This window comes from Neovison vison, chromosome 1, assembly GCF_020171115.1.
Source record: "Neovison vison isolate M4711 chromosome 1, ASM_NN_V1, whole genome shotgun sequence".
Taxonomy (NCBI): domain Eukaryota; kingdom Metazoa; phylum Chordata; class Mammalia; order Carnivora; family Mustelidae; genus Neogale; species Neogale vison.
This window is the reverse complement of record NC_058091.1, coordinates 147,772,654-147,792,170: the sequence shown is the minus strand read 5'-3', so window position 1 is coordinate 147,792,170 and position 19,517 is coordinate 147,772,654. Positions and strand designations below refer to the sequence as shown.

At 42.2% G+C, this 19,517-nt stretch overlaps 1 protein-coding gene and 2 non-coding genes across 3 annotated transcripts; all 3 read right to left on the bottom strand.

The window, feature by feature from the left end:
* Nucleotides 1–2,612: 2,612 nt before the first annotated feature.
* TRNAS-GCU lies at nt 2,613–2,694 on the bottom strand. The gene has a single exon. It is a non-coding gene; the product is annotated as a tRNA-Ser (tRNA).
* A 2,961-nt stretch (nt 2,695–5,655) lies between these two features.
* On the bottom strand, nt 5,656–6,175 carry LOC122914140 (transcription elongation factor A protein-like 8). Its single transcript, XM_044260778.1, has one exon. The coding sequence runs from the start codon at nt 6,126–6,128 to the stop codon at nt 5,775–5,777; it is 354 nt and encodes a 117-aa protein (XP_044116713.1). The 5' UTR covers nt 6,129–6,175; the 3' UTR covers nt 5,656–5,774.
* An 11,644-nt stretch (nt 6,176–17,819) lies between these two features.
* On the bottom strand, nt 17,820–17,913 carry TRNAI-UAU. Its single transcript has 2 exons — nt 17,876–17,913; nt 17,820–17,855 (listed from the first exon to the last, which is right to left on the bottom strand). It is a non-coding gene; the product is annotated as a tRNA-Ile (tRNA).
* Nucleotides 17,914–19,517: the final 1,604 nt, after the last annotated feature.

Sequence of the window (19,517 nt, the reverse complement as noted above, 5' to 3'; positions counted from 1 at the left end):
CATACAAGAAACTGAGGAACTTGGGCCCCGAGCTGACACAGGAGACCATGACCAGGGACTCAGCCTTCATGTTTTCCATTCCGACCCCCTCAAGAAGTAGCTTAAATTCTCATGTTGGTAAGAGGGTTCCTTCACTGCCAAGACTCCAGAAGTAGGAAGCGAGAAAACAATTTGGCCAAGTTTACCAAAATTACGAGCGCATTTACCCTTTGATACAGTAATGCTACTTCTAGGACCTGATCCCATAAATATAATGGTTTATGGGAGAATTCCTGTAGAAACATACTACACATTGCAGAGTTGTTTTTTTAAGAAACACCTTAAATATCCAGCCAAAGAGTTTATTTGAAAGCATCCCTACATCCATAAATATCCATCCTTCCAAAGGGATTTTATGAAATTTATGAAAGAATGAGCAAGTTCGAAAGTACAGATAGGGTGTGACATCCATGGGAGATTTTATTCAATGAAAGAAAAGCAATTCCAGAGTAATAGTATCAAATGGAATAAAATATAGTTAATTTGATGTTATATTCCAGAGTAATAGTATCAAATGAAATAAAATATAGTTAATTTGATGTTATATACATAAATAATCTTTGGAAAAATAAAAGATAAACTGTAAGAATGGTTTCCTGGTTTGAGAGAAAGCAGGTAAATGGAGGCCTAGTCGGCAGAAGTTCATTTTATATCATTCTGTATGTTCTGATTTACTAACCATGTGAATGTATCTTTTTGTTTTTAGTTTTTTTCAGATTTTTATTTATTTATTTGAGAGAAAGATAGCGAGAGAGAGAGGGCACAGGGGGGAGAGAGAGAAGCAGGCTCCCCCTGAGCAGGGAGCCTAATGTGGAGTTCAATCCCAGGACCCTCCAGCAGTGACCTGGGCCTTAGGCAGATGCTTTACCAACTGAACCATTCAGATGCCCCAGTAAATGTATCTTCTTAAATGAATAAATAAACTAAGTTTGAAACCAGTTTATAGTGTTTTTTTTTAGACATCATTTGTGAGTGCTCTGGTACCCCCACGATGCAATCAGTGTCTTTATTATCAAAGAACACAAAATAATCTGGCTTTACATTAATTTAAATGAAGAGTTAGTTCTTAACTTCTGAAATTAGAATTAATTATAGGCATGTGTGTACAGTGTATGGTTCTGGCAATAGTGTGGGTCCTGAAGGAGGACATCAGAGGTCACAGAGGGAAATGAGCTCGGGCTCACCTCGAGGAGGTGTCAGGGGTGCACGTGTTGCTCTCACCCATTCACCATTTCTCTTCATTATAAATAACCCAAAATGCTAGATATAGTCACAGGCAGGGCTATGAGGTTTTCAGTGGTTATTGTACTAGGGGATGTGGAAGAGGTGCTATGAAGTTTGTTTCCTGAAGATAGAATCCTTCCCCAAGGAGAGGAATTGGAAAAAGCTGGCAGACAGGAAGTGCGAGGGCTGGGCCAGCCCCTAGAGGACAGTCCTGAAGCTCTGAGATGAGTCTCAGAGTATTTTTATGTTACTATTTCCAATTTTCAGTGTGTTTTTAAATTGCTGTAACAAAATGCCTTTACCTTTTTTTAAAAGAAGATTTTAGAAAAATATTTTTAGTAAGTTATCTTAAATATCATCGTTTTTAAGCAGAAGGCAATGTAATAGCACAACCTAGTTGACATTTGAGGAGGGAAAAAAATTCCAGTCATGTTCCTGAATGGATAAATCTCAAACATCTATCAATCTAAAACCTATATTTGATTGTTATATAAATATAAAAAACGAAATTTCTGCTATCCTGGAGAATCTGACTTACACAAGTATCAGTGGTAACATTGTAAACAACAAATATGGAAACTGGCCAATCTGGCGGATTGCTAAAAAGATTTGACCAATTAGGGGCGCCTGGGTGGCTCAGTGGTTTGGGCCGCTGCCTTCGGCTCAGGTCGTGGTCTCAGGGTCCTGGGATCGAGTCCCGCATCGGGCTCTCTGCTCAGCGGAGAGCCTGCTTTCCTCTCTCTCTCTCTCTCTCTCTCTCTCTGCCTGCTTCTCTGCTTACTTGTGGTCTCTCTCTGTCAAATAAATAAATAGAGAAAATCTTAAAAAAAAAAAAAAAGATTTGACCAATTAATTCTCTTAATTCTGAATAGGTTAAAAACAAAAGCCCTTCAGGGAGTATGCTACATATCAAAAGAATAGATTCGATTGGGTAAAATTGAGGAATAATCTGCAAAGTCTGCTTTAAAAAATTAAATGTCACAAATGCAGGAATACACCCTTAAGGAAGGAAGGAAGGGGTGAACAGCAGAGGTCTTATAGTCAGTAAAGATGAAGGTAACTTTCTCCAACTGACACTCAGGACACTGAACAGATTTTCTCTCTCTCTCTCTCTGTCTCTCTCTCTCTTTTTTCTCCTCCTTTAAAAAAAAAATTATTGATATAAGTAATCTGGACACCAAAGTGGGTCTGGAACCCCTGACTCCCAGATCAAGAGCCACATGCTCTATCCACTGAGCCGGCCAGACGTGCCCTGAACAGCTACCTGGGGGGAGCATATCCCCAAATGGAAATGCCAGGAGGAGACTTTTGAAAATATTCATGCATCTGTCACAGCAAAAGCATACAAGCGACGAAGGTGGGACTTGAACCCACGCGTGCAAAGCACAATGGATTAGCAGTCCATCGCCTTAACCACTCGGCCACTTCGTCTCCACACTCTGCCTTCTCGTGTCCTTTATTCCAGAGTTGACACTCGGGAGCTCCTGGCTGTCTTAGAAGGAAGGACACGCAGGAGGTGGCTCGAGGACGTCCGGGGGACCTGGGCATGGCCTGCTCCCATACGAATGGACCAAGAAGTGGACTGGAAAACTCGCCATGGGGAAAAGGCGGGATTGGCGCTCCCAGGAGTCAGGACAGGGGTCGAGAGGCGACAGCAGCAGCACCTTGGGGGTCAGGCTCCCCGGCGCGGGCGGCCGGTCCCCTAGGGGCGCATGCGCGCAGGCGGTGGGCGTGGCCCGGCTGCGCGGGAACCGGGGGGCGGTCTGCACCTGCGCTCCCAAGGCGCCGCTGAGACCCCGCGCGCAGACGCGCTCCCGGAGCCGGTGTCCCAGGGGCCCACCTCAGGGCCCTGGCGACTCGGGACCGGGGATTCGTGGTAACTTAGTCTGGGAGGTTAGACGACGGGTCCGAGCGCGGCCGTGCTGCGTGTCTACTCCGTGTCCTCACCGCCTCGACGCTGCCGGGTGAAAGAGCGCAGAGAAGACCCCTTAACTCGTGGGGCTCTTTTCCCGCTGCTCCGCCTCAGAGAAACGGTGAGTTCAGTGTCATAATAGTTTCAGATGTAAAAGTCCGTGACTCGGCACTTCATACAACCCCCACGTCTCATCCCAAGTGCCTTCCTAAACCCCCGTCCCCTATTGCCCCATCCCCCCACCCACCTCCTCCCTGGTGACCGTCAGTCAGTGTGTTCTCCAGACTTCAGAGTCTGTTCTTGATACCCCCCCCCGCCCCCACGCCTTGTTCCTGTGTTTTGTTTCTTAAATTCCACAGGTGAGTGAAATCATACAGTATTTGTCTTTCTCTGACGGGCTGATATCGCCCGGCGTTAGACTCTCTAGCTCCATCCGAGTGGTGGCAAATGGCAAGATTACATTTGTGTGTGTGTGTGTGTGTGTGTGTGTGGCCGAGTAGTATTCCATTGTGTGTGTGTACACGGCCTTTCTTCCTTATCCGTTCATCAGTGGATGGGACTTGGGTGTTCCCATAGTTCGGTAACTGCAAATAATGCTGCTCTAGACCTCAGGGTGCGCGCACCCCTTCGAAGTGATGCTTTCGTCTCCTTCGGGTAAACATCCAGTAGTGCAACTGCTGGGTTGCTCAGGACTAACCTTCGGAAAAGAGAACTGCCCTGTGAAGTTTAGTCTGGAGCAAGTTTTCTCGAGGTGGCAAGGGAGAGGGTATCCCGGGCTGGGGAAGGGGCTGAGCAAAGGCAGGGAGGCTCCCGGTCCCAAGAGGAGTGCTGAGGAGTCCCTGAGAGTTCATGCTCCTGAGTCACAGCCCCTCAGGTTCAGTATTTGCCTTCTGGACTAGTCATTGTTATTTTTTTAAGTTGGTTTTTTTTTTTTTTAATTTAGAGATTTTTACAAACAGTAAAGTTTGAAAGGTCAATTTATAGCACCAAGTTTATTCTTGTGTATGGTGTGAAGAATAGATCTAATTTTAGTTTTCTCCAGACAGGTATATAATTGAATGAAAAGGCTTTATGAAAACCTTTTTCTCCAGGATTTGAAATACCACTTTGATCTTGGACTAGACTCATATAGGTAGTTGTAACTGTGAAATTTCCATTCAGCCCACTGTCTGGCTGCCTACTCATGTGCCAGTAAGGTACTGTTGATTAGAGATGTTTCGTTGTATGTTTTAGCGAGGGGGCCAGTTTTCCTTAAAGGTTTTCTCTTCGGTATTTTCCTAATTAACTTAATGGTAAACTTTTCGAGCTCCATGAGGAAGCTCACTGGATATTTTTAATGGGATCCACTAAATTTGCAAATGGCTTAGGAACTCTTTCCTCCAGTTTCCTTGCTACCATAATGGTGCCGTGATGTCCTGGCTGATGCTCTCAAGAGCATTAACATAGCCGAGAAGAGGCAAACGCCATGTTCTTATTAGGCCAAGCCCCAGCTGTTTCCAGCTGTGATGATGAAGCGTGGTTACATGGCTGAATTTGAAACCACTGTTGACCACAGTGCTGAGAAAATTGTTGTGAACCTCACGGGCAGGTTAAACAAGTGTGGAATCATCAACTCTCTATTTGATGTAAAACGGAAAGATCTAGAAAAATGGCAGAATAAACCTCCTGACCCACCAGTTTGGTTCCATTGTCCTGACAACCTCAAGTTGGTATCGTGGACCAGGAAGAAGCAAGATGAAAACCAACAGGAGGGAAACTCCTGGGATTCTTTGTCTAGGTATGTAATGCATACATGGAAATAAAATGCCTCAATGGACAAATACATTAAAATAAATAACTTGGGGAGAACTCAGTTCTTGATGATGATGTGACATCCTAATCAAGAAGGAGGGTTGTCTTTCCATTTGTTGAAGGCTACTCTATGTCTTTCAGTAGTGTTTTAAGTTTTTGCTAAGAATTTGTTTGTTGTTTTTGTAAGTGAGGTTTCCTTTTTTTTTTTTTTTTTTTAATCTGTAATAATTGCCAATTTTATTCCTCTGGCTAAGAAATCCAGAGGTAACTTGAGGTTTACATTTTTTTAAATAGTTCTTCCATCAAGAGTTTAGGTGCCCCCGTTGCCCTTATAAGCTGGTTGCAAATTATTTAACTCTTACTTATAAAACTTTAATTCTTTTTGTGTGTGTGACATGTGTTCGTGAAAAAAAAATACATATAAGCATAAAGAAAAAAGCTCACGCCACAAAGAAATAAGCAGTTACATTTTTGATATATGTCTTCATGTATAACACACATCCACACAAATTTGGGATTTAATCCTACATATGTGAGCTGATACTAAATATACCGCTTTATAACCTGTTATGTTTTACTTTACAATATAGAACGAATATATTTCCATGCAAATGTGTTAAACTTTCCAATTGAAAAACAGACCTGGAGAATGGGTCAAAATGCAAAATCCAGGGAGATGCTGGTAACAAGGAAACTACCTAAAACAAAATTTCACCAGATGATTAAAGTAAAACGAAGGTCAAAGATACATCAGAAAACACTAACAGAAAGAAGCAGGGGCCAGATTTTAGTATCAGACAAAAAAAATTCAAGGCCTAAAGCACACAGGGTAAGGATGGCTGCGTGAATGTCTTTGCTTCCAATGCATCATCACAAACTTGTTTCTTACTCTTCTAATCTCTTCCCTAAGCCTTTCCAACTCATCTACTCCTCTTATCATTTCTTCAGGGTCCAGATGCCTCACAGGAGTGTCCTCTTTAAACCCCTGGCCAGGCTGGGTCAGCCCTCCTCTAAGATTTCCTTCTGCTTCCTGGCTTACACCTTCTTGGGAAGGTTGAGGATTTCCATCTGCCTCCTGTGGTACATCTTCCGAAGGGCGGTCTGCCTCCGTCTTTGGCATGTTCTGTGGTTTTCCTTCATTTTCTTCACAAGACTTTTGCATGTTGAGTATTTTTCTGTTATTTCTTTTTTAATAAATTAATCCTGAAAGAATCCGGGGCACTTTTCTCTTTCTCCAGCAATACCGAGCGGCTGTAAGTGAGGTTTCCTAATGCATTGGTCCCCTAATTAGTAATTATTTGGGTATAGAAATGTTACTTTTTAAAAATTTTCTTTAAAAGACTTATTGATTGATTTGAGAGAGAGCGCAAGCAAGCAGGGAGAGGGACAGAGGAAGAGAATCTCTCACGCAAAACAGGCACTGAGCTCAGAGCCTGACGTGGGGCTCAATCCCACCACCCATGAGACCATGACCTGAGCTGAAATCAAGAGTCGGATGCTCAACCAACTGAGGCATCCAGGCGCCCCAGAAATGCTGTTATTTTTACATGTTAATTTTATATTATCTTGCTGAATTGTATTCTGGTTTATTTGAATTAGCTTTATCATTGATTCGCTAGGGCAGCATTGCCTAATGGAAATTTCCTTGGCAGAAATATCCTGTGTCCACACTGTCCAGTGTGGTAGTCACCAGCTATCTGTGGCTGTGAAACACTTGAAATGTGTGACTGAGGGAACTGAATTTTATTTTATTTATTTTATTTGATGAGTTAATTTAAGTGTAAGTAGCCAAGTGTGGCTAGTGGCTTCTGTCTTGATGTACGTCTAGAGCTTTCCCTGTATACTATATGTCACCTGTAAATATATTTGTCTATCTTCTTTTCCAGTTCCTACACCTATAATTGCTGACTTTAGTCTATCAGGAAAATGTTTCACATGTAGTGAAAATAACAGGCATCATTGCATTGTTTCTGCCATTAGTGCAAATGCGTTCAGGGTTTCCACATTAAGATCTTGGCCTTAGGATTAAATTATGTATTTTTAAATCATGCTAAGGAATAATTAATTCTTCTATATTTTTTCAAGGGTTTTTCTTAAAAATGGGTGAATTGTGTCTGAGGCGTTTTCAGCATCAGTGGAGGTAATCATTTAATCATGTGGGGCTTTTTTCCTCCTTAGAACTCTTAATTTGGTGTGATATTAATAGCTCTCCTAATACTGAATCATTGTTCTATTTCTAGTGTAGACCCTGCTTCTTCATGGTAGGTTAATATTGGGTAATGTTTTACTTTCTCAATATTGACTAACATTTTATTTCAGATTTTGCATTGGTTTTAGAACATGATCTGAAATTTTCTTTTTGTGCATATACTAACTTTTTCATGTTTGGGTATTAATATTATACCTGTTCATTAAGAGAGCGTGGAAGTTTTCTCTCATTTCCTACCAACTGAAACAAGTTACATAGTATTGGGACTATTTGTACCCCAACAGTTTTGTGGAATGCCCTGAGGTGTTTTGTTTTGTTTCGTTTCGTTTTGTTGGTTATGACATTTTCTTGATTACTTTTCATCATCCGTAGAAGTTTGGGATTGCATCTTTAAAATGCATGTTTTTGAAGATTTCCCAGACTTCCTGTGGGTCAAACAGTGTTTGGAAGGAAATATATTTTACAGAAACTTTTCGTTTTGACGTGAGAGGCACCCCCAGAATATTTGGTTGATCACATTGCTCCTCTCTGCTTCCTCCTTACATTCTAATCTGAAACTAGAAGATGTAGGTTGAAGTGATGACTGTCCTTTGGCCTTTGTTGCTTGTCTAGTTAATAGGTTAGCCATAGGTCAGAGTCTGGCTCTGGTGGAGAAAACTGACTTTTTTCAGAGTATATGCTTCCTGGTGAGGATTGTCCAGTTTTGAAAGTACTGTCACTGGCTAATTACTAGGGAAATTAGGAAAGTGAGAACACCTGAGTTATGAACTATTCCAATTTAAAATGTATTCAATTGATTATCCAGTGTTTACAGTTGGATCTCTAGCTTATAAAGATATCCAAGCCAAACAATTTATAGTCTCTAAGGCACTTAGCTATCAGTAATAAGTAAATACTTACAATCCATTACCTTTCTAGACAAGCAAGGTTAAGTTTCTCTTCTTCTGTGTACCTACAAATTACAACAGATCTTAGTCTCAGTAAAACTGTTGCATGAGATTTCCTCCTCAGTTGCTGCCAAACATTGCGCCTCCCTGTGGCTCTCCAGGCTCCTTCGGGTCACCACTCTCCCCAGCCAGCATGCCCTAATCTGTAGGCCAGGGGGGCGATGCAGCACCTTACATAGACACGGAGAGAGGGTCGGTGACCTAGAAACATACACTGTTTCTCCAGCACTGTGTTTGAGCAGTGAGTCTAACAGATGGTGTCTGCTTGTCAGAGACCAACTAGGAGGCAGAAACTACCCCAGTTCCTTGCACAGGGTGAATTTAATATCGAGAATCACTCCATCATGACAAGGTTATTAACATGGCAACTCTGAGTATAAAAGACAACGTGAAGGTTTAGCAAAGGCAGCAACCCTAGGAAGCAGCTGGTAACCCTAGGCCTAGGGAGCAAAGAAAGAGGCTGGAATAACTGATGATGACCCTGGGATCATGACCTGAGCTGAAGGCAGAGGCTTTAACCCACTGAGCCACCCAGGTGCCCCAACTAGCCATTTTATTTTTGAGGTTGACATCACTTCGTGTCAGAGAAGTGGGATGCAGAGAAGTGCCCCAACAACTTCGAGGCTGGTGAGCAAACAGGGGCCAGGACCCACTGGGTCCATCAAGCTCACTGCTTTCTCCCAACCCTGGAGTTTGAGGGTAACTCTCCTCCTGGATTCAAGTTCTTCTCGCTTTGCATTGTTTAGGCTCCGCAGGCTTTATCTGGGATCTGTTCAAAAGGCTTGTCCTTTTTGTTTTTATAAAGGCATCACTTTTCCTGATAAGTACTCTTTGGTTTCTGTTCTTGAAGCTTCCTGAAATCACCCATCCTGTTCAAAAAAACACATTGAGTTGCAGTGTTTTAGAAGAGCTATTGGAAAACAGAGCCCTCGTAATTAAAATACTGTACGGACCACTTATCTGGTCCCTGGGCCAAGCTCTTGTGCCTTTCTGGGAAAATGGGTGAACTTTTGAATAACTTGGAATTATAGTCACCATTATAAGGAACATTCTAACTGGATAAGATCCTTTAAGAAGTGCGCTTATAAGCAAAGGTTTCAAAATTCCAAAACTAGTTTCATTGAAAGCTTCATTGCAAAAACAGCTGATTCAAAATTAAAGACACAAGAAGTACCTAATACAAAAGACTGGCATAACTCTCACTGCCCCCTTCCACCCTCCTTTACCTGAGTACTCATTCTGCCAATCCTCTGCCTCAATTGCCTTCACAGGACCATGAACAAAAGTCTGCCAAATTAATCACCTACAGACACCCTTATATCTACTTTTTTTTTTTTAAGATTTTATTTATTTACTCGACAGAGAGAGAGATTACAAGTAGGCAGAGAGAGAGGAGGAAGCTCCCCGCTGAGCGGAGAGCCTGATGCGGAACTCGATCCCGGGACTCGATCCCAGGACTCTGAGATCATGACCTGAGCCGAAGGCAGCGGCTTAACCCACTGAGCCACCCAGGCGCCCCCCCTATATGTGCTTTCAAAGGAGGGTCCCAATCCGGGCTTTTCCCAGAATTGACAAAACTGAGAGATTTTCTGGTAAACATTATTGCCTTAAAAAATCAAGGGGAATCTCTAGTAGATATCAGAGCCTGCAGAGGGGATCCTGGAAAAACTCGCAAAAGCCAGTAAAGGGTTAAGTTTCTTACCAGAAACCACTTTTCTGAATCTGTCTGTAGTACTCCATTAAGAGAGGGAAAAAATTTCACATTGTCCTTTCCTTTCCAAATCCAGACACATTGGTTATTGATTCTTTGTCTCCCAGAGATGGCTACTGCTTCCTAGATCTTATTTTATGTCCTAAGAACTTGGCTTGACTTTCTGCTGGAGACACGCAGGTTCTTTTCTTTGAGCAGTATTTGGGAGTTGCTCTGGATCTCAGCAAGTTAATATCCTGTGCATTCTCTTTGGGGTCCTGTCTTACCCTCAAAGGGCGTATTTCCATACTGCCAGAAACATTTGTTATTTGTTCTAGCTGAAAAATGATAAGACATTTAAAATAATTTTGTTGGGGCACCTGGGTGGCTCAGTTGGTTAAAACCTCTGCCTTCAGGGATCAAGCCCCACATCAGGCTCTCTGCTCAGTCTGCTTCCCTCCCCCTCTCTCTGCCTGCCTCTCTGCCTACTTGTGATCTTTGTCTATCAAATAAATAAGTAAAATCTTTTTAAAAAAATAATTTTGTTTTAAGTAGATCTGTGGTCAAAAGTTAGCCAGGTTGGAAACTGATAATCAGAGACTGGTAGGAATTTTTCAAAGTCTTACTCCCTACATTAAATTAGAACTAGGTACCCAGAAAGAAAGTAGCAAACAGAGGATAATGAAGTTGAAGAGATGGATCTATGATGTCATTTAAGTTACAACCCAATTCTTTGAGAAAGTGGGAGCTACTCTCTTTACCTTACAACTTGTAAAATGAGAAATGAGGCTCTAGAGGCAGGTCACATTCTACCCATTCACTTCCACCAGTCCCAAAAGCTCCCCGATTTATCTCAAAAGGCTTGTAACCTCTTCAAGAACTCTTATCTACATCATCCCCAACTCCATAAGCCTGGAGAGAAAAGTGGGGGTGGGGGGTAGGGAGATGGAAGGGTGGAGGAAGACCTTTTAGAAGCTCCTCCTCCCCCATCTAGCCCACAGTTTCCTCGAGGCTACTTGTCAAGGACAAATACAAATTATCAGTGTCTTCTCCACAAATACCAGTTGAAAAAGTTTCTGCCATCTGAGCAGCTAACCTCAGTTTATCCCACCTGCCACAAAACTTTGGATCTGGCTACTCTCCTACGAACTAGTGAATTCCGCATTGTTAATACCCTTCTCATAGCTTAAGCTTGAAAACAATAAGGTCTCTGCGTCTCTCTGTATGTTCATATATCTGTGTGGTACGTATAAGGTATTTTCTACCTCCAGATGGCACTGTCAAGATTAATTTGTAAAAGAGGATTAAGGAAATTAAGCACTTACATAAATTAAATTATCAGAAATATAATAGAAACGTAACCCAAATGTTTTTAGGTTCACATGATCTAAAATTAATCTTTAACTAATAAAAGCTATCTGAAGTTTGTTGATTTCATTAAAACAGGTATGTTTTTAGAGTTGTTGGCATTGAATATAATACCTCTATCTGGGTTTACTAAAAATCAAATAAGCTTATGTTATCTCAAATTACAGAATTTGTTAGCAAGGAAGATAACTTAAAAATGATGTTGAGCTGTTTAGTGTCCATGTAATGTTCATAAGTCATCTAAACATAATTATTAAGAGCAAGTGAATTAAATAGATGTAAGGTAAAAGTATATATAAATTTTTCAGCAATATTTATGTCTATGAAATTAGTTTCCCCACATCTTTTTGGTAACTTAAAATATTAGAGTTACACTACATTAAATTAGATGATGTGTAGTTGTTCAACATGTACACTTCCAGATAAGATAAAATGCTAAGACATTATTTACTGTACTTAGGTTTGTTTACTTTTGGCTTCTTATTACAGAGAAACTAAAATATATTTGGATATGTTGGTGTTACCTTGGAGAATTTTTTAAAAAGGCATATGTTTCTAGAAATTATAAAATATATTCATAAATTTCTCAATCTAAAGAATGTGGTATAACAGTTCACAATTGCTTACTATTTGGTTTTCACTAGAAACTAAGATTTCTAAAAGTTAAGAATTCTAATTAATATATATAATTAAAACTACTAGAAATAGTTCAACAGTTGTATATGCAAGGGAAGTTAAGATGTTGGTTTTTGGTTTCTTGTGTGGTTTTGTTTGTTTGTTTTAGTTTTTGGTAAGAATAAGTAGAAGAAATGGTGGTATATTTTTGGTTAGGGTAATGAATGGAATTTTGTCCTCAGGTTAAGCTGGTTGTTTTTGAATGGGAAAGAGAACAAGAGACAAACTAAAATGGGCATAGAATGTTGTAGAATTTTTGTGAAAAAGGAATCTTGGGAAAGGAATTTTAAGCATGATCAAGAGGGATAAGATTGAATGAATTTGTTATAAGGGTTTGTTGGTTGATTTGTTTGTTTTTTTGTTTTTAAGAAAAAAACTTTAATAGCAACAGTGCTCTTATGTACTACTAGATCTTTAATTTCTTTCATCTGTAAGAAAGACAAAGTTTATTGAACTGTTGTTCTGCACTTGGTAAGAAATTAAAAAATATTTTGGGATTGTTAAAATATTTTTTAAAGTTATTTGCCTTGAAAAGAAGGATTCTATGTTTTGCCAAAATACTTGCCCCGTATTTTTCAGGTCTTTGATTGTTTAGGAAAATAGAACCTTCTCAATATTAAAAAAGCTGATTTTTGTGAACAACCATGTGACCTCCCATATTTGCCTTTAAAATCTTTTATTATCACTTTGGTGTTGCTTCACAGTGACCTTTGATCATATTTGACCAAGTGCTTTAAAACTTTTTTGGTATTTTTCTCAAACTTCCCAAAATCAAATTCTAAATAGAGTCTTTTGACCTGGAAGAACTTTGTGATTCTTCCCAGAGGGTTCTGGGAATACTTCAAAGCATGTGTTAAACTCATCAGGTCTATTTAATATGTTAAATTACATGGGCATTGTCAAATAAGTAGTACTGAGCTTTCTTTATGTTGTATTTGCATAGATATGTAAGTGTTCTAGAAATTATGTAAAATTCTCTTACCTTCTGAAATGGTTGTCATCAAAATGGAGGCTTACACCAAAATGACTAAAGCTAAGTATTGGAGGAAACACCCCAGCTGGCTTTCATGCAAAGTCAGTAGTAATGTTCTATAAAAGTTGTGGCACATATGCATGAAGTCCATTCTGCTTCTGCAAAAAATGGCCCCTCATTGCCTGACTTTTTCCATCTTGATGTCTTTGTAACATGACAACAGTATGCTCCTGAATCAGAGAAATTAACATGAGTAAACATGGTTATAGAATATGCCTAAGAATGAAAGTGGACCATTTCCTTACACTATACACAAAAATAGATTCAAAATTGATGAAAGACCTAGATCTGAAACAAATCCATCAAGATCCTAGAGGTACCAGATGACTGTTATTTCTCGGCCCAGAGCCAGGTGGGGGTCCGGGAGCCTCCACTCTGCCAGGTTCAATTCTGGGCGGGGGTTGTGAGGTTACAGAGTGCCTATAGAAAGTCTGCTGGTAATTTTCCACCTCCTCATGGGTTAACAAGCGAAGGTACAGAAGCAGAAATAGCGGTAATGGTTATCATTTAGGCATCTCAAAATCAATAGAGTTTGAGTAAAGCAGATTACCCACCATAATGTGTGGGGGCCTTGTCCAATCAGTTGAAGGTATTAAGTGAAAAAGATAGGTCTTCTGAGGAAGGGGGACCTCTGCCTCCAGACTTCTTTCAAACTTGAACTGCAAAATCTTTCCTAGGTCTCCAGACTCCTCATGTGATATCTATATCTATCTCTGATACAGGTATTGATATATTGATATAGTGCCATATATATATTGGTTCTGTATCTGTGTGGAGCCCTGACTAGTACAATGTGGAGTGTGCAAGTGGAGAAATCCAGAAGTGAGCCAGAGTCAAGAATCTGGAGCACAGGAAGGTGGTCCTTCTTAATATGATACAGGATGTCATCTTAGGCCATATGATTGTACAATATAGATTTATGGTTCTTAAATTTTATTCAATGATAACATATACAGAAAAAAAATTTTTTTAAGATTCTATTTATTTATTTGACAGACAGAGATACAGCAAGAGAGGAGACACAAGGAGGGGGAGTGGAGGAGGGAGAAGTGGGCTTCCCGCAGAGCAGGGAGCCTGATGTGGGACTCAATCCTAGGACCCCGGGACTGTGACCTGAGCCGAAGGCAGATGCTTAACAACTGAGCCACCCAGGCGTCCTACACAGAAAAATTTACACAAATTTTGAGCAGATGACAGATCTTTGAAAGTCATTAATATAGACCCACATTAGCTTAACATTAAGAAGTAGACCAAGGACAGAATCTTGGAGGGAAATGTCATAGAGAGAAGGGGAAAACAATGGGATAGGAGAGTTAGAGAAGGCAATAGAGAAGTTCACCAACAAGAGATTAGTCAAAGCCCAAAACTTGTTAAGTTCAAGTTAGAGAAAAATCTAGGGTTGGTGGGATTTCTGCAAGGAGGTCAACTGAATGTCCTTAATGAACAGTTTTAGGAAAATGGTGGGTGGATGCCAGTTTGCAGTGGGTTAAGGACCAGAAGGAATGGAGAGGTGTTCATTCAGATTTCTCTTTCTGGAAATAAACTTTAAAGAGAAGAGAGAAGGGGTATTATATTGAACCCGGCAGTATGGATCTTAGTTTTTTCTCTTCAAACACGGTGACTCTACTGTCAACTCTTCAGAGAAGCCTTCCCTGCTACCCCATATTTTGTGTGTCTTTTTAAAGATGGCAGGCTGATGTATATATACATGTCTTTAGGTTAAGTTGTCGGTAGGGAGTTGGAATTTGGAGGTGTGGATGAAGACTTTAGTCTCTAAAAGAGAGACAGAGAGATTTTTTTCCCTAGAAAGATGAGGTGGCAAATTGTGGAATCTGGAAAGTGATGCAGATGAATTATAGATGTATATTGAGATGGGATTGGGGGAGGTGATGTGAATCAGAAGAGCTAGTTTCTCTGAAATAGAAGGGAAGTTCACTTGCTGAGAGTGAAGACACTGTCATGGAGTTGGACACTAATGGGAGTTGAAGGAACATGCAAAAACTGTTCTGGGCGGATGGGGGGCATCAGGCCTAATATTGCCATAGGCTCTTGGGTTATATTGCCATAGGCTTTCTGGACCAGCTCTATGTGGTCCATAACCATGCAAAGCATATGGAATTAGTCTTACTTCCCTTTTTCCTCTAGGTCAGGTAAGAGTATATGATAAAAATTTAAAAACGGGAAAATATGGACATAGTGATGATGCTTACATATTCTGTCTTTTTCTAATGATTTTGTGACTATGCATCAAGAATTGAATTAAGAACTCCTCTTAAGATGTCTCTGATACTTCAACAAAGACAGAATGAAGGAGCTAGTCATTGCTGCCTATTAAACTATCCTCAAAGCTGAGTTGGGGAAGTCATCTGACCTAGGCCGGTTCCACTGGGAGACTCTACTTCTATCTGCAGGCAACAGGAACAGCCAGAAAGCTTTTCTCTTTATGTCTCTTGTCCTCCTGTTCACACCACTGAGCAAGCTGGGTCTTGTTCTTATGTCAAGGACAAAGGTACAAGATAGCAAGTGGAAATAGGCAGGACCTCTTAAGGTCCAGGCTGGGAATAAGGACGCTATTCGTTCTGCCCCATGTTGAGTGGCCAAACCCAAAGTCAAGGGACCATGTTTTTCAGTTATCTATAAAATCGGGGTGGGTGGGTGGCGGGGAGACCCACCTCAAATGTAGTAGGTTAAACACTGCATCCAAATACAGTGACTTAAAACAGTGATTATTTATTATGATTTTATAGCTTGGGCAGGGATTGACAGAGATGGCTTCTCTCTGCTCCATGGGGTGGCCTTCAGGTTTGATATTTCAGCTGGAATGTCTGGAACAGCTCGGAGCTCGTCAGGAATCTCTGTATAGGCTTTCCCTGTGATTAGCCGGAACCTCTTCAGAACATCACAGTCTTAGACTTCTTACATGGAATCTAGCTTCTCCCTAAAGGCAAAATGAAAGCTGACATATTTTCTTAATGCCTGGACTCACAGGCATTAAGAATGTTGCTTTCACTGCATTCCATTGCTCTAAAGAGTTGGCAATCCAGTCCAGCTTCAAGGGGAAAAGAAACAGAGTCCAATGATAGGTGAGGCAGTTCCAAGGTCAAATTGCAGAAGAGAATGAGAACTATTTCAGAACAATAATCAACTATGGATGGAGACATACACTTCACACACAATCTGGGTATGGATACAGAGAGGGACCAATAATTTAATCAACTGCACATCCTAATATAAATGTGTGTATTAAGATTTAAGATGAGGGGGCACCTGGGTGGCTCAGTGGGTTAAAGCCTCTGCCTTCGGCTCAGGTCATGATCCCAGGGTCCTGGGATCGAGCCCCACATCGGGCTCTCTGCTCAGCAGGGAGCCTGCTTCTTCCTCTCTCTCTGCCTGCCTCTCTGCCTACTTGTGATCTTTGCCTGTCAAATAAATAAATAAATAAAATCTTTTTTAAAAAATTGAAAAAAAAAAGATTTAAGATGATTCTAGGGTCAGGCCATTGTGTGGGTATATCACAATCTGGAGGATGGTGAGTTGGCATCATAAAGAGAAATGCATAGTGCAGAAGTGACCTGTAAAAAGACTTTTATTTTCTTTATCCTTGATTAACATCAGAGACTCTGCTAATAAACATAATGAAATATTAGAAGTTGGTTTTCTTGGGGGCACCTGGTGGCTCAGTTGGTTGGGCGTCTGCCTTTTGCTCAGGTCATGATCCCAGAGCCCTGGGATCAATCCCCACATCTGGCTCCCTGCTTAGCGGGGAGACTGCTTCTCCCTCTAACCCCTGCTCTTGCTCTCTCTCTCTCTCTCTCAAATAAATAAAGTATTTTTAAAAAATAAAAATAATTTTTAAAAACTGGTTTTCTTTAGTGAAGTTTATCCTTGTTAATCAATTATGATATTGGAAATATGGTCATACAGGATAAATTAGTTGTGCCCAAGAATTGTGAATTCAATATTCAAGAGATTCTTTCCAAAGATAGTAAGAACTAAATGAGCTCTGTAGTCTTTAACACAAGAGTCGGTGTCCTGCACTGGAGTCTTCAGTGGTCCTGTGTCCTGCTGCTGGTTTTCCTGCCTCAGGGTTCATGAAAAGTGAGTTTTTTGGCATGTGGGGTGGGGGGTGGAACCCAGCCCATCCATACAGTGAACAGACTAGTGGTTGACAGACAAGTGAGAGAGGAGGTTGCAAAATGGGTTAAGGCAGTCAAAAGTCAAAAATCACTATTTCCTACATACCTCAAGCACAATTGTGGTTATGCTCACTCCTGTGACTTTCTACAGACTTCTGGTTGCTGGGGCTCTTTATCACTCATCCTATTCCAGCCCCAGACAATTGCATCATCTGAGGACACCAGGTTCTGTTTCTCAGTTGGCAAATGCTGCTGTATCATCCCTCGTTGTTGGTTCATCAGGGTAGACTTAAGGGTGGTGGGGGACAATACTAGAGGTGATGCCACCATCTGAAATCAGAAATTTCATTGTTCTCCCAAGCTGGAACTTTAATCAGGCTGGGACCTTGTACAATTTCTCACTTTTGAGCTCCCTCTCATGGAGTTCAGTGCTTACCACTGCAAGCACTTTCTAAGTATGTGGCAGGGGCTCCCCGAGCAACCATCACCATTAGAGCAAAGTGGGAAGGCGGGGTGTCAGGAGCTGTGCATGGGGGAACTCTTGCAGGACCCGGTGGGGATAAAGAGAGAAGCTTAACTCCCTGCAGCGCAGCAGATTCAGTCTGTAAACGCTGGACACTGTACAATTTCACAAGCGCCACGGAGAACGGCGAGGACACAGGATTTAGAACAAATTCAGACACATCAAAGATGGTGCGACATGGTCCGGAAGGACCTGGGGCGGCAGAGGAAAGGGTCTGGGGAAGCAGAGTAAAGGGTCTCCCTCGAGGGATATAGCCTCTGGTTGGAAAACGATGCTCCAGGTGAGGCTCGAACTCACAACCTCGGCATCCCTCGCACACATACTGCTGTATAAGTACCGCGCGCTAACCGATTGCGCCACTGGAGCACCTGCTCCTCACTTCCGGTCACCGGCTACACGGCCTACGCAGACACGGCCGGCGTCTCTGCTGGGGGCTCCCCTGGAGCGCCGCGGCCGCCTCTCGCTCGCCCGGGCAGGGCCGGTCCTGACGGCCCGGGGGCACCGGGGCCGTTCTGCGCGCGGAGACGCCGGCGGCCACTTCGCAGAAGACCGGGACACAGAGGGGCGGACGCTCGGGCGACCCCGACGGGCGGACACTTCCCCGCCTAGCTCCCGCTCTCCCCCAGCCAACCGGTTGGAAGCCGAAGGATGTCAGAGGCTGTTTGAAGCCGCGAAGGGGTCCGAGCCACCGCCGGTGGGAGAGGAGCCCGCAGCTCCCCGCCCGCGGGCATCCCTCCCTGGGACGGGCACGGGCCCGAGATTGGGGCTCTCGAGTTCCCGGTGTCTCTCTGCTACGTTAAACGGGGGTTTAAAAAAAAAAAAATACCTCATACTTCGCAGAGTTTTGAGATGGGAGGATGGGGAAGGAGCTCTCCACAGGGGCGCGCGTGCGTGTGTGTGTGTGTGTGTGTGTGTGTGTGTGTTTACCCAGAGGGTGGGCGATGTGGGAGAGATTTTGTAGAATTCGCTGGCATTTCTATCCCAGTTTCTTTTCTTTCTTCTCTTAAAAAAAAGAAAAAAAAATTGTTCGTGGATAGGTGCTTAGGATCTGTCAAACAAAAACTGTGGTGTAAGATGGAAAAATGTGGAGAGTGGTGTGAAAGGTGCTGTGTATATTATGTTCCAAGGAGGAAAATGCCACTGCAGTCTTCTTGAAGTTTTTATATAATATTTGCTCTTAAAGGTAGATTGTCTTCCAACTCCAATAAAAGATTTCCACCGAACTAAAGGGCACTGAGCAATGTCCTACGACCCTCAACAACACAGATAAAGGAGATTTGGGCACCAGAGGAAAAGTGTACTGAGTTTTTTATAGATACCTAGACCCTGAGAAATCCTAAGCTTTTCTTTTCTTCCCCCCCCCCTCTTTTTTTCTAAGCTTTTTTATTTATGTGGGAAATGGTTGGGGGAGGCTCAGCTTTGGTCCATCTTTCCTTCCTCAACAAACATGCAGTGACCACCATGGGCCAAGCAGTGTGCTAGTCAGTAAGGATGGGGTCAGAGGCATCACATGTCCTGACATCATCCTGATGAAGGAGGTGAAAGGTGTAGTATGACCCATGGCACCCTTCATATCAAACTGTTTTCCACTTAACATCTTCCAGATCATTCCCTGATTATCCTGTATTCTCTCTCGAGTGCCCTTTCTTCACTCTTGAACAGGAAAATACAATCCTCCTGCCTACTCAGGATGAGAAGTGAGAACCAAGGGCATGAGCCATGACTCTTGAGGCACATGTGTGCCAAGGAAAACAGACCTTGCCGGGCAGAGACGTATGGGAAATGATACGTTTTTAATTCTTTTCTTTAAGATTTATTTATTTGAGAAAGAGAAAGCGCCCAAAAGGGAGGGGCAGAGGGAGAGAGACACTCAGGCAGACTCCATGCTGAGTGGCAGCCCTCACAACCCTGAGATCATGACCTGAGCCAAAATCAGGAGTCAGACACTTAACTGAGCTGCCCAGGTGCCC

What these genes read in the sequence shown, in the direction of transcription:
- LOC122914140 (XM_044260778.1), bottom strand. Translation starts at nt 6,128, where the DNA reads ATGCAAAAGTCTTGTGAAGAAAATGAAGGAAAACCACAGAACATGCCA.